The sequence below is a fragment of the Oreochromis niloticus genome, linkage group LG23, assembly GCF_001858045.2.
Source record: "Oreochromis niloticus isolate F11D_XX linkage group LG23, O_niloticus_UMD_NMBU, whole genome shotgun sequence".
NCBI classification, from domain to species: domain Eukaryota; kingdom Metazoa; phylum Chordata; class Actinopteri; order Cichliformes; family Cichlidae; genus Oreochromis; species Oreochromis niloticus.
The window spans coordinates 14,299,022-14,313,801 of NC_031986.2; the positions used below are offsets into that span (position 1 = coordinate 14,299,022).

General features: G+C 42.2%; 1 protein-coding gene across 1 annotated transcript; it reads right to left on the bottom strand.

The window, feature by feature from the left end:
- Positions 1–1,529: 1,529 nt before the first annotated feature.
- arpc2 (actin related protein 2/3 complex, subunit 2) lies at positions 1,530–13,661 on the bottom strand. Its single transcript, XM_003458079.5, has 10 exons — positions 13,435–13,661; positions 11,418–11,452; positions 10,542–10,654; positions 5,573–5,618; positions 5,274–5,460; positions 5,020–5,113; positions 4,195–4,321; positions 4,000–4,100; positions 3,093–3,193; positions 1,530–2,020 (listed from the first exon to the last, which is right to left on the bottom strand). Exons 1-10 carry the CDS (start codon positions 13,506–13,508, stop codon positions 1,999–2,001), a joined length of 900 nt encoding a protein of 299 aa, XP_003458127.1. The 5' UTR covers positions 13,509–13,661; the 3' UTR covers positions 1,530–1,998.
- Positions 13,662–14,780: the final 1,119 nt, after the last annotated feature.

Genomic DNA, 14,780 nt, shown 5'->3' on the forward strand with positions numbered 1-14,780 from the left:
CTTCAGAACTGCCTCAGTTATTCGTGGCACAGATTGAACAAGGTGCTGGAAACTTTCCTCGGAGATTCTGGTCCATATTGACATGACAACATCTTACAGTTTGTCAGCTGCGCGTCCATGATGTGAATTTCCTGTTCCACCGCATCCCAAAGGTGTTTTATTGGATTGAGATCGGGTGACTGTGGTGGCTGTTTGAGTACAGTGAACTCATTATGTTGAAGAAAGCAGTTTGAGTTGACTGATGGAAGCAGTGATCAGAAGATGGGTACACTGTGGACATAAAGAATGGACAATAATTCTCAGATAGGTCGTGGTGTTTAAATCATGTTCAGCTGGAACTAAGGGGCCCAAAGTGCAAAGGTACGCAACACCATTACCCATGCCCAGCAGCCTGAACTGTTGGTACAAGGCAGAATGGACCTATGCTTTAATGTTGTTTACACCAACCTACTATTTGAAGGTTTGAGCCAAAATCTAGACTTATCAGACCAGGCATATTCCAGTTTTGGTGAGCCTGTGTGACTCACCTGCTTTTAGCTAACAGGAGTGGAACCCAGTGTGGTCTTCTGCTGCAGCCCACCTATTTGTTGTGATGTTTTTGCACATTCAGAGATGCTCTTCTGCATACCTTGGCTGTAACAGATGGTTATTTTAATTACTGCTGCCTTCATTTCAGCTCAAAGCAGTCTGGCTGTTCTCTTTTGACAGCAACATTTTGCAGCTCACTGGATATTTTCTGTTGTTCAGACCATTCTCTGTAAACCCCAGAGTTGGTTTTCTGGGAAAAAATGTTAGCAGATTAGCAATTTCTAAAATACTCACCAACAACAATACCATGTTCAAAGTCACCTTAGTTCCCGATTCTAATGCTTGGGTTCAGCTTGACCATGACCACTATGTCTACATGCCTGGATGCATTGGGTTAATGCATGCGATTGGCTGCTTGGTTATCTATGTGAACAAAATGTATCTAATGGAGTGGCAGGTGAGTGTAGATTGCTCCAGGACCAGGTAATCCTTGAAAATTGAAGAAACTTGACTAAATAAAATACAAAACCAACCCATCCATCCATCTTCTTTTGCTTATCTGGGGCCGGGTTGCGGGGGAAGCAGCCTAAGCAGAGAAGCCCAGACCTCCCTCCCCCTGGCCACCTCCTCCAGCTTTTCCGGGGGAACACCAAGGCATTCCCAGGCCAACCGAGAGATACAATCTCCCCGCGTATCCTGGGTCTTCCCCGGGACCTCCTCCTGGTGGACATACCCAGAACACTTTACCCAGGAGGCGCCCAAGAGGCATCCTCATCAGATGCCTGAACCACCTCAACTGGCACCACGCAACAAACCCATACTTCCTTTTAGTTGTGTGTCCCCAAACACATGCTAAAGGAGTTCAGCTTTTTCAGTCTTGGCTATCCTCTATCAGGACAGTAAACAAACATCTCCAGTGAGTTACATTCAAAGCAAAGTCAGTGGTTGACTGTGTTCACTTGATAAAATGTTATATCAGAAAAAAGGTGAACAAAAAGATGCTTTTTTTTTTTAAAGCATGATTTATTTCTCTTTTTTTCATGACAATGGTACAGAAGACATGAAAGCACAGAAGGGAGGGACTGAAATCATCGATCATGACGGTGAGGGCAAGCAAGAGTACCAAATGGAGTAAAAGATATCGTATCAAAAATTTCAGTTTTCTCATATATATATTTATATAGGACTAATAATTCTTTTTTTTTTTTAACTATGCAAAGCAAGGAATGCCCTTTTTCCATTTATTGTGAGCCTTGGGGTTCCCTAAGTATGGCCAGCATTATTATTCAACCAAATAAGAATTAAAAAAACCCAAAAAGTCTGGACATGTGAGGCTGGGTGGGGGGGGGAATTAGAGGCGTCCTGAAGTCCTGTCCGATGTGGCGTTAAGTCTCATTGTGGCGCGTCTGGGCATGCCCACAGGAGGTGGGGGGTGGGGGTGGATTGTACTTTTTCAGGTTTAGGTCGGCCTCAGCGGGAGAAGGTCTTTCCACTGAAAACGTAAAGACAAACAAAACAGCCTTTTGTCAGATGAGAACATGAACATTGCTCGCATGTCCTTATGATAAAAATGAAGACATACCAGTGAAAAGTGAGTGAGCCTGACTCTCTTCTGCTCTTTTGGGTGCCTTTAAAAAGAAGCTACACTCTACATCCCCCCTCATTTGTGTCACACATACTAAAGCTAAGCTGACTGCTGCCTCCTGCTTTGAATTAACAAATGTAAACAAATTTCCGAAAAATGGAGTCAAGTTAAAAAACCAGTTCAAGGAAAGGACTGCACGTTGCAACCCTCAGTAATTAAAAAAAGAAATCTTTACAGGTTGTTGTTCGTGCATTTCCTGTTTGTATCATGTTTTGGCAGGCCACCTGAGAGCTACTGAAAGATTCCATTCATCTTTGTGCATACCTGAAAATCAAAAATGATAGTGCCGCTCGTGTAAGTCACACTATCATAACATCTGATCAGCCAATCATATAAGGGAATCTGTCATTGCGTGACATTAAAGGTGACTGACACTTGGATTTCAGTTTTGTGTTCACATCAACATTTTTTTCCCGTCATTTAAAGTCAACCTGAGATTCAACAGAAATGTTTATCAACTAACTGCCGAGGCTGCGAGTGGCACTCGTCCAGTCTTCCTTTCTGATCGTTCCTATTTCAGTTACACATTAGCCTCAGTGCAAAGCCTCTCTGAGCTCACACTGTATGTATGCGCACCTTTCAAACAGTAGAAAAACTATGCAGGTCAACATGACCGCACACCTCAAAAACACACAGATTGAAAGCTGAAAAAAGTGCTTTTATCTTGTAAAAAAATGCCGAGATAGTGCATCTCCAGACTGAATCCGCCACTTGTTTTGCTTTTGGTGGTGAGCCTTTTTTTTTACGTTATCACGAACAAAGACGCTTATTCTGATTCCCGAACACGTCTTTATATGAGACCTGAAATGCGCTAAAGCTGAAGAGGAAGCTTTAAAGTGCGAGTAAGGTTGTGTTAAGTCAAATATAATCAGTTGAACTAAGTTTGACAGAAACAGGGAGGAGAGCAGAGGCTACTTACGAGATGGTCTTCATCTCCTTCTTCTCTGCGTCGGGTCGAGCGCGGTTCAGCACCTTGAGGAAGTCTGACGTCTTGGCCCTCATACGTGTGTGAATGTAGGCCTGCGGAAGAGATGGGACATGTGATTCAATGCCAATCGCAACCTTGTGATGTTAAGTGTTTAGTTTCCGGTGCTGGCGCATTTCCCCTGGTCGCAAGGCTGCGGGGAGGAGGGGGGGGGGGAGTATGCTTTGTGCTGTGCTAATGGCTCAAGCGCAACTTCTCACACTGGAAAAAAACAGCGGTTGTTTGTTTTCAAAGTTTACGTCATTGCATTTCTAACATTTAAGCCTATAAATACATCTGCCTCGTAACCTCACTGTCTGAGACAAATGAAATGTCAGTCATCCAAAACATGGCACTGATTGGGGGTTACAGTAAGTAAGTAAGTCTCGTATTGTGAGTCGCCTCTACACAAACGCCCACTTGGGGGTAGTCAGGCGAGATCTCACCGACAGCAGGACTTTGCATTGTGGAGAAAGAAAAACAGAGAAAAACCACAGTATCGCTGTGGAGGACTTGTTTGCAGTTTTTTAGCTTTCAGCTTTGGCAGGTGTGTTTACTGACTTTAGTACCTGTCAGGGCCTTTCAAACACGGAGCCCAAACAACCCCGGGCTCAAAAATAACACTGAAACGAACAAAACAAGCATTTAATACTTGGGACAAAGATCAGGCTGGATCAAAGATAAAGCGAAGAAAGTAAAAATGAAAAAACAACTTTTGTTGTCTAAAAATATTTGAAACCCGGAAAATACAACTATTTATTCAAGCTGAACAGTTTTACTATCAGTCTTCACTGTGTATGATGTGCTGCCAAGTAAATAAATCCATAAAGTGTAGAGGAGTGATTGGCTGAGGTGAATTCACCTTGGAGCACTTTATGTGGTAGTGCAGGTAGTCCCTGAAGGTGTGGATGAGGTTGATGGTGTTGTCTCTGGCATTGGCATTGGTGTGACGGGGAAACAGGACTGAAAACACAAAGCAACAAATTAAAACTGCTGCGTTAGCTGTGAAGTGACAAGCAAATGAGAGTCTTTGTTAAACTAAAAACAAAGCACCGACCGAAAGTGATGTATCCGATGTTGTCCCCAACGGCAGCATCTGTGTCCTTCAGCTCCAGAGGAGGCTCCCTGTGGCTGAAGAGCACCTGGGGAGCTGTGTGGCTGGCTCTCCGACCCTCTTTGAACTCCTACACACAGGAAAAACATGTTTGCAGCACTTTTTTTTAGAGCTTCTTTCATTATCAAAATGAAAAAAGAAAAAGAGAGAAAGAGGGAAATACAGTCGGAGTCAGCGGACTCTAACGTGGTTGGAATGAAACATATACTAAAAAAATAGGTATGCAAATGACACAATAGTTGAATATGCAGCTGATAAACTACATTTATAAATACCATTACAGGAATATATTAGATGAAAGTGCTCCACTCCGGTCCAGTAGAAGGCGGTAATGCAAATTATTTGCCACTGTTTTCAGGGTTTTCCATTCACTTGGAACCAGGTACTTTTTTTTTTAAATACCTGCTCGGCCGAGGTTCCAAGCGATCCAAACAGGTACTAAAATGTGTCATCATCAGACCGCATGCCACTGATTGGCTGGCCAGTGGCGTCGCTCGATGAGTCATGAGAGCGTCTTGTTCATGAAAATTAAAACCGCCATTTTTGAAACTCGGCAACGAAGGAAATGGGTACAAAAAAATAACGCAGTTTCCCCAAGTCTGACAGATAGCCACAGACCGATCAGGCTGAGAAGCACGTATATTCTTCCCTCGATGTCCATCCAAGTCGAGTCGTGGCGAGTCGATCCGAGTAGGTACTAATGGAAAAAGAGCTAAGCAAAGACAGGCCCTACAGTAGAAAAATCAGTAAATGTGGCCTCACACACACCTGCATGAAGACTTTGCCGATGATGACGTCGTCGTCGTCTTTGAACACTGTGCTGAACACCACCGTCACTCGGTCTTTCTTGGCCTCCAAATACCTGAAGCGACCACAAGTTATGTTGGCTTTCAGAGAAATGACAGGAACGAGGTCCGAAATACATCAATTTATTTTTGATACACTTAAAGACCTGTGATGAAATGACTAACAAATATCTTCAACTTTTGCATTTCTAAATATTTCTCATGGCACACACTCACATGGACTCGTCGTCTCTGTAGTGGACCACGGCCCTCTTCTCGCCCTCCTTGCCCTCCTCCTGGAACTTGAAATACTTCTCAAACACTGAGGCAAAGCAGTTCCTCTTGAGCATGCCAGCCTGGTGGACAACCTCATCTTTGTTGGCCGGTAGAACGTCCAGGTCGTAGAGGAGGGACACGTTGTAGCCTGAAATGTAATACATGTAGAGCTTTTAGTTTCACAGTCCAGGGAAAAAAATAGCATCAAGGCTCAGCTGATTTCTGAAACTTTCAGAAAAAAGAGATCAAAAAGACCTTACCCGCCTCTGGTGAAACCAGGAAGTTCCCATAGACCCTCTTGAGCAACTGAAATTAAAAATATGAACTTTATTTGTAACACACTTCCGTATTGTGGTTTTTCAAGAGCTGCACTGCACAGAACAACTATGGCACAACAGCAAAAGACAGATTACTCAATGGGCCTAAAAAAACCTGAATAATTACTCTGCTAATTGAAGAATATTGTTAGAGGCCCGGCTTTGAACCCGACTCCAAAGGTGTGGCTTTAATAGCACAATGGAGAAAAATTCACACAGGTTGGAGGCTTTCTTTTAACCACTTTCAAAACAGTTCTTTCATTTCCAAAACTTGGAAATCTTAGTAGTTTTCACATGTGTTGGGAATCCTGTGAGATCAAAGAGGACCTCTTCCAGCTCCATATTTTTAGTCTTGATGTCTAAGGTAGCTTTGCAAAAAAAAAAAAGAGAAGAAGAATACTTTACTAAGATTTTGCAAAAACATGGCCTCTAACCATGTGGTGGGAACCTGTCGATCATTTTGGACGTTTGACAACCATGGTGACAATGTAGGATCAAGTGAATAAGGTCCTGGTCATCCAGGCCTAGAGACTGGTCTGCAACCATCTGGCAACTACCGGTATAGTATTCTCTCACTGGTTTTAAGTGGTTTCTGGAAGTTGACGGGAGTTGGTGGGAAAATAACTTCTAAAGACCCAGTCAGGCAGGACTTCATACTGGTCAGTGATGCCTTGCCAACCGCCTGTCAATAGGGAAAAACGCCCAGTTCTTGACCGGTTAGCAAAAAACCTTCTTGTGACTGCTTTTGTCTGCTAGCATACCGCTGCGGTCTGTATTTAAAGGGAAGTGATGGACTTTGAGCTGTAGTGATACTGTGAGGAGTGTGACGCTAACAGGAAATGGGAAAGGTCAACTTTCAGACTAAAAGTCGCACCTTCTGAAACATGTTGGCTGCAGCGCTGTGGCATAACTTTTACTTTAAAAAAAACAATGTTCTCCATTTCTAATTAGATTCAAGCTGAATCTTATCCATATCCTTTTCAATCTGTACTACCGCTGGGCCTGCAGTTAACAAATATTTGCAGACAAACATGAAAAACTACACGCAACCAAAGCAATCGCTAGATTTTTGATCCAGCAACAACGAGCGGCTTTAAAGAATCACTGCCAACCACTGGGAGAATACACATTTTTCCCTAACAACTGGTGGCTCCATCACATTGAATATGGCATGTGCTAATGACATCACATGAGAAACCTCAATATAATACCAGATTAATATCTAAGAACACAACATAAATTAATTAATATATTTATGATTCTAATATAAATGAAAGAGTACTTTTGGCAGCTTCCTCATGTCCCAAGACTTCTCACCACAGTGGACGGATCTACACACTGATATCAGGACTCGAGACGAGTATCAGAAGCACATTAGCTTTTGACACAGGAGCATGGGTTTGTGTGGCCACTGAAGCTTTATAATTACTGCAGTAGAGTCAATGCTTGGATTGGTGTGTAGATGTTAAAATGCTGATTGCAAGAAAAACCTGCTCAATAGCGAGAGTCCTTTTAGGCCACCTTCACAGGTGAGTTGATCAGTAGAAATCGTATTACTGACCTATCGGCTGCTGGCCGATAAACTTGCCCAGCGAGCTTTTTTTCCTGACCATGCGTTATTCTGAACTCGACACAGTTCAAAATAATCCTGCAGATGTTTGAGCTCATTTTCTTCCAGGTGAGCGCCCCTTGCAAACAAAAGATCTGAACGGCAGCAGTGAACCTGAGACGATCACATTAGTGATATAGCCACTCTTACTGACATCATACAGAGCTGAGAGTAGAAAAAGACTGTCTGTAATGGAGTTTCTACCTCCTGGGAATTACTCATACATACACCGACATGTTTAACATCCGGAATTTCATCTGTGTAAGAGATAAGAGCGTGAGATGTCCGTTTTAAGTATGTGGTTTACGACAGAGCAGAGAGGTAGCTAAACAAACCTGCTGCACAATGAAAGACTTGTACTGTCACAGGAAGGAGGTGTGTGTGTTTCAAGGAGGTAATGAAAGATCGGGGGCTCCTCTGTAATAGATGCCTGTCATTCAGGAATGAACAGAGCAATATGCAAATCAGACCAACAGCAAGAATGCAACATAAAAACGTCACGCACAGTCGCCTCACAGGGGTCTGTTCCTTCTTCCTTGTACTTACTCCCTTTAGGTCAAATTACTCGACATACCAATATAACATTTGATTTTGCTACTATGTAGCTGGTTTACAACTGTATTTACCTGTGAAACAGCTGTTCCATAAGAAGGCTAAGTTTCACATTGTTTGGTCCTCTAAGCGAGCGGCTGATGGATAACCTGGGCTTTGAACTCCTTTTATTAAAACGTAGGTTAAGAACTTTAAGATAATCTTTCACAAATCAATGCAGCCAAGTCAAGAGAGCAGTTTGTTCCAAACTTTTTTTTGTGGTTATGCATGCCTTGTGTTCCACCCACAGACTGGACTGCTGTTTTGCGCTGCATACTGGAGTTGCTCAATCATATCTTGCATGTTTACAGTTAGTCCAAAATGCTGCAGCCAGATTACTGACTATGAAAAACAAAAAACAAAAAGCCAGCCCACATTACACGAGTGTTGGCAGCCTATGCTTTACAGAATCCAGTATAAAGTGACACTGTTTGAGTTTGAAGCCTTAAATGTTCTTCATATGCTTCCTGATCACTTTTCACTATTTAGCACAGGGGTGGGCAATCTCAGTCCACGAGGGCCGGTGTCCCTGCAGGTTTTAGATCTCACCTTGGGTCAACACACCTGAATCACATGATTAGTTCGTTACCAGGCCTCTGGAGAACTGCAGGACATGTTGAGGAGCTAATTTAGCCATTTAAATCAGCTGTGTTGGTTCGAGGACACACCTAAAACCTGCAGGGACACCGGCCCTCGTGGACTGAGATTGCCCACCCCTGATTTAGCAGTTGAAGCTTATTTTAAAGGGGCTCGTGCCTTTGCTGTTATCGCACCAAAATTCTGGGATGACCTCAAGAGTAATCTCAGACAAGCATCAACTGTGACTGTCTTTAAATCTCAGCTGAAGTTCTGTCAAGCTTTTGGAAACTGCAGATTTTTTAAACTGTGATTGGGTTCTTTCATGCAAACACTGTGAATGTGTGTAGCACCTATTTTGTTTTTAGTGTGTGTGAGAACGAACAAGTGGCTTAAAAAACAGCACCTGCACCGCTCATCCAAAAACTGTTTCCCAAACCGACTCTTCACAGGAAGAATAAAATGAATGTGCCCCCATTCACCCCGTTATTCCCAGCTTTAGGGAACGAGGAGGGGCGAAGCTGCTGGGCGGCAGCCAAGCCTTTCATACACAGTGGCTGCTGCTCGCAGTCAGCACTTCCTCGCCTGGGGTGAGTCACACACACACACTTCCTGTTTCTACCAAAAGCCTCAGCGGCTGCTTTCTTCCTTACATGGCAACAGAGCACTTGTGCTGTAGGTTTGCGTGTGTGTGTGCGGAGGGAAATAATGACCTCATTCTACTTTTATTTTATATCTATGATCGACTCAACATCATCAGGAATCAAATTCAGTAGCAGTCTTGCCTGAACCCATGGCTGTTTTTACAGTTGCACTTGCACTCAGGTTTATTATCACTGAAATCAACTGCGAAATGAAAGACACTTGCACACACTGTCCCAGATTAACTCTCTCATGTACCAATCAGGGATCTGGTAGAAGAAAACTGAACAAAGTTAAGCTAAGCATATTTCAATCAGATGCCACTAAAAAAAACAACCCCCCCCCCAAAAAACCTCACGTTTGTTATAGTGCTTTTCATTAAAATAATCATATATTGTGCTGAAGAACAAAGCAAAACTAAAGGTCCTTTATGTTCAAGCCTGGATGAACCTCGGGCACTTTTAGTGCGCTCAAGGATGAAACGCCAACACAAAAAAAATGCAAAACAAAGCAGCAGGTGCCATGACCACCCTGATTTACCCCCTTTAAAAGGAAACCAAAACATATATTTTGCTTGGTTGTGCAGTCTTCTCCCTTAATCTACCTTTGATCAGCTTCTATTCACTGCTTAGAACAACAGAGCATAAACAGACCACCGCACAGCACTGAATAATGCTGCGTGTGTGTATCAAACGCCAACACAGATATAAAAGGACACAGGCCTCTAAGTGACACCAAACCGTGGTACAGACTCTATCACATGACTGTACTGGTGTAAACAGATAGCCAGCAGTGTGGTGGACGTTTATACCAGATTCTACCCATGTTTGCAGCTCGACATGCAGGGCTGGTTTATTGTGACTCCATAGCATGTTAGAAGTTTAAACTCACATTAAAACAATATAATAACAATAACTGACTCATATTAAGCATAGCCATAATAAGGCAACTGCATGGAAAGGTAACCCCTGTGACTGTACTTAAGCCTCGGTTCACAACTGCTTTTTCCTACTCTTGTGCCGAGCTGACATCATTGTGGATCTACTTATATGGTCATCACAGCCACGGCCAGAGTGGAGTTTATGAGAAGTGGGTTCTGTTTGTAAAAACCCACATGAGGGACAGCTAATCAGAAAAAAGGGGCTTTTAGAGAGCGTGGCTTAAAGAGACAGGACCTACAGTGTGGTTCCAGATAGAGGGTGAACTGAGGAGCTGCAGAAAGGACAGCTATAAGATGAATAATCATACAAAGCAGCTTTAGTCCCTGATTTAAACTATAGATAATAATGACCTTTTTAAGGTTATCCTTAATTGCACTTTCTGTATAACGAGAATGTGCTTGTGTTGTAGAGGATGTGAAACCAGCTAAAATCAATACTCTGCAAAGGCCTCTGTGTCATACATGCTAAAAAAAAAAAAATCATCTGATTCTTTGTATTCACGTTTTGAGAAATATTTTCCATCCTCTCTCTCTCTTTTGTGTGTGTGTTTTACCTCGTCAGCTCCATGCTCCTGCAGCTCCTTGTAGAACTTCAGAGAGATGCTGATCATCACTTTGGTCTTGTCCCCATTGGGGTTGGAGATGTGGTACAAGACGCCATCGAAGTCTGCAGCACACAGGCACAGAGTTAATACCAGCGGGGGAGAAATGCTCAACTTTAAATTCATTATAAAACCCATTTAAAAACAACTCGTGTTGACCAAAGTGCTGTGCAAACATAAAACAGAACAAAACAAGGGAATGGATAAGAAATAAATAAAATACATGTTAGTAGGTGCTAAACACATTCAATCATGGCTGAAATAGGCACAGGAGACACGGTGAGCAAATCAAGAACGACTCCAATGAACTCCTCGATCTTTTCATTCCTCACTTAGACAAACGAGATGTCTTAGTTAGTAATCTCAGTCCATGTTTTCAGATTCAACACTGATTACAGGAAGATGTGCAATAAGCTAGCTGCATAATAGGAAACTGAAGACAACACCACCATCAGCATCACCCTTCAAACTTTGAAACAGGTGTTCAGACAACTTGACTGTGTCTGATCAGGCATTGCCCAAATCCAAACATCACATTACAACCTTTTTCACAGCGGGTTACACAAAATACTGCATGACACAACACACATACACTGAAGTCATTTAAAGAAATGTCATGCAACACATCCAACACTGGCTCATATTATTTGGTCTGATTTAATTTGGAGAACTTCCTTATCCAGACACCAAAAAGGGCACACTCATGATGACGACTCAACTCGGCTGAGAGAGCCATGTTATCAAAACTGTGTGTTAAAATCTAAACATGGTTATTCAAATATATTACAAACGGGGCAAAAATAGCATGCTGCTGCATGAGACGCTCACCTGCAAACGTCACATCGACGGCCTCTGGTTTGGTTCTGCAAGGAGAAAAAGAAACAACATGAGGAGACAAGTTTGTTAAGCCTGCAAAGCTGGTGTTCAATTCACCATCTTAAACACCATCAAAAAAAATAAAGAAACATTGGAGGTAGTGAGGAGGTTTAAGTAGCCTTGATGGTTAAAAAGGGAACAAAAAGGGTCATCGCACCAGTCAAAGCCACACACTTCAAACAAGCTAGCTAGTTATTGCTTTGTTTCCTGTTTGTTACAATTACTGCCACTAGATTCTTAAAAACATTATCATATTTCTATGATTAAAACGATATAAATATTAGAGCCCATCCAAAATAGTTTTTTAAAAATTATACTAATACCGATATTTGGTTTTTTAAAAAGACGATAACATGGTTGACAGGTGTTTCTCCCGTCTTCTTGTTACTTTTAAAATTGGACTTTATTTGCCATCAATACAAACCATTGGCATGAATCAAGCAGCATAAATGTCAACAACTTATATGGCAATAGCTCAACATTGGTCAACAAGGCAATATCAATTGATTCCTATGTTCAGGGGCCTTGCCAAGTCTTAGGAAAGTTTTTGGCCATTTTTAGGGAAATTCTGCCTTTTTAATAAAATAAACAAATGCTCCCAAATTTGCAGACATTATTCTGCAAAAGGAGAAATAAAAAGAACTGTTAGTAGCAGTTGCAGCTGACCAAACTCAATCACTTCCTCTGATAAAACCATAAAAGCTCAACGGTATCGCTAGCTTTACAACGCATGTAGAGTAGTTTAGTAAAGGGTGTCTTCACGGTAAGCTGGTTACTAGTTTGTGAAATACATGGATGGGGAGTTAATCAGAACTGGCCCTCATTATTTCCTCTACATTATAATCTGATCAGGACCTGTTAGTTGCTGTTCAAGTTACAGTACTGTACAATACTGGTATTACTCCCGCTGTCAGCCAAGCACTGGGACACAAATTAATTGCAAGATGAAGCAGCGCGCTTGCTAAAATTCAAAACATTTTAATGTTTTATGTAATCACCTCATGATGGATTCACAACTTTAATGAATCACCTCGACATGACAGTCTCTTTTTAAACAATCTAAGCAATGCCTGGAGAATGCACAGTAGCAAATCAACAGTGTAAAGGTGGATGCTGCAACGACTTGTCCACACGCTCATGCTCTGAGGAGCTACAGCCGCTGGCTGTGCAAAGAGCGCAGACTTGACTCAGCCTGACTACAGGAATGCGGAAGCAGGAGAAACAGAGAGAGATGGGCGATGGTTGGCTATCATTTAGCCACTAAAAGCTTTATGTAGTGCCGCGGAAGGCAAATAAATGGTCTTTATTAAGTCAAAACACCGCGGGCATATAATCTGATCTGCCGTGGTGGAGTGACACCGGAAATGAGCAGATAGTTTGCCTTGACAAACCTGTTGTGTGCGGAAAAAAAGAAAACTGAAATGAAGTCCTCACTTTATTTAAAAATATACAATATATTTTTTTTATGGAGTTACTATAGGCTGTTTGTGATTTTGCATATGACGTTATCAACCAGTGTGGAACAGCTTAATCATTAAAAAAAAGCTTACAAATTAGCTTTATTGCCGCTAGCTCCCTTAAGGCCATGTAACCTTTTAAAAACATTTGCTTCGTATTTATTGGCAGTGCAGTGTAAATATAACCAAAGTATCTATTGTGTGCTTTGTTGTTTTATCTCCAAGGTATGTGGGAGAACCGCCAGGGGAGATGAAATTCAACGGGGTTACAATTTTTGGCACAACACCGCCCGTGCAGACACACCCCGGCTCGTCGAGGCAGAGCAAGAAGCTAACTCTATGTGTATTTCGGCACTTCAAAAAAAATAAATACTCGTTAATACCACATAGCTTAACTGTGTTGAACCTGCTGCACCCGATCTTCCCCGTTTCTTTAAATGAAGCCGTCATCTTCTGTAAGAAGCTAAAGGGGAAGCTAGCAGTGCTAGCCAGGTGTAGCGATGATTTCTCACCCGTTGGATGCGCCGTCGAACTTGAGCGTCAGCGTCTCTTCGATAATGCGGTTATTGATTTCTAACAGGATCATCGCAGCGGACGCCGGTGTCGAGGAAAAAGGGGGGATTAGCGGTGTTGTTTGGTGGGGTTCACCTCTTTGTGTCAAATTCTGCAAATTTTTTTCTGCCCTGACAGACCCGACCGCTTCCGTCGAGGCTACTTCCGCCTGCAACTTCCGCGTATTTTACTCGCAGGGCCCCAATAAGACTGGGGCGTCTAAAATAATGCCTGTAATAAATTCGTAATGACAGTATTTTCTTGGTAAGAAAGAAACAGGTGTCCGCGACTTAATAAGTTTCAGTGGTACATCAGCCACAATTTAGGGCCATACAACTGTACTAATCAGGAAATACTTGTTCATACTTGTTTAAAAAAAAGACTATTTATTTATTAAGAACAGACCGTTGCAGGAGAGAAAGGGAAGGTTTTCATGATGGTAGTGAGACCTGCTGTGGGGCATGGTTTGAAGATGTAAGAGACAAAAAGACAGAAGGCCAAACTTGGTGTGGTAGGAAGGAGAAAATTAGAACTGACATGACATACATTAGAGGGGACAGCTCATGTTGAGTAGTTTGGAGACAAAGTTAGAGAGGCAAGACTGAGCTGGTTTGGACGTGTGCAGAGGAGGATAGTCGATATATTGGACAATGAAAAATGAATATGGAGCTGCCAGGCAGGAAGAAAAGAGGAAACCATATAGATGGTTCATGGATGTTTTTAAGGAGGACAGAAGAGAATGCTGAGTTAGGGTGAAATGGAGGCAGATGATGTGGTGTGGTGACCAGTGGCGGTCCTAGCCTGTTTGTCGAACACTCCCTCTACCACCCCCCCCCCCCCCCCCACACACACACACACACACACACACACACGAAACGCATTAAGGATTGTACATTAACATAAAACTGTTGTTGGAACCATACTGAATTTCACCAGAGAAAAATGCGCACACACACACGGATATGAAGAGAGAGAAAGTATGGATAGTATGCAAACGGCTACCAAACAGCCATTATAATGTGTCATACAATGAGAACAGGACAAATCAACAATTGACAATGACTAATTAATATTATATTATTGTATATATTGTTTGGAGTTTAGTCTGTTACTGTTACTATTTTTACCATTTCTTCTTGGAGCAACTGTAACCCACATTATTTCCTTAGGGATTAAGAAAGTATTCTGATTCTGATTGTTTCAGGATGACCTGCCATTATCCAATGACACATCTGCTTACCTGCATCTTTTGCTTGTTTCTCCTCTTCTTCTTTTCTTTTTTTTCTAAACTGAGCACCTGATGGCT

Excerpts from the sequence above, each read along its gene's own strand:
- arpc2 (XM_003458079.5), bottom strand. The coding sequence starts at position 13,508 with ATGATCCTGTTAGAAATCAATAACCGCATTATCGAAGAGACGCTGACG. Across the intron at positions 5,114-5,273 it reads TACAGAGACGACGAGTCCAT|GTATTTGGAGGCCAAGAAAG; the intron begins GTGAGTGTGTGC and ends TGGTCGCTTCAG. Across the intron at positions 2,021-3,092 it reads AAGGAGATGAAGACCATCTC|TGGAAAGACCTTCTCCCGCT; the intron begins GTAAGTAGCCTC and ends TTACGTTTTCAG.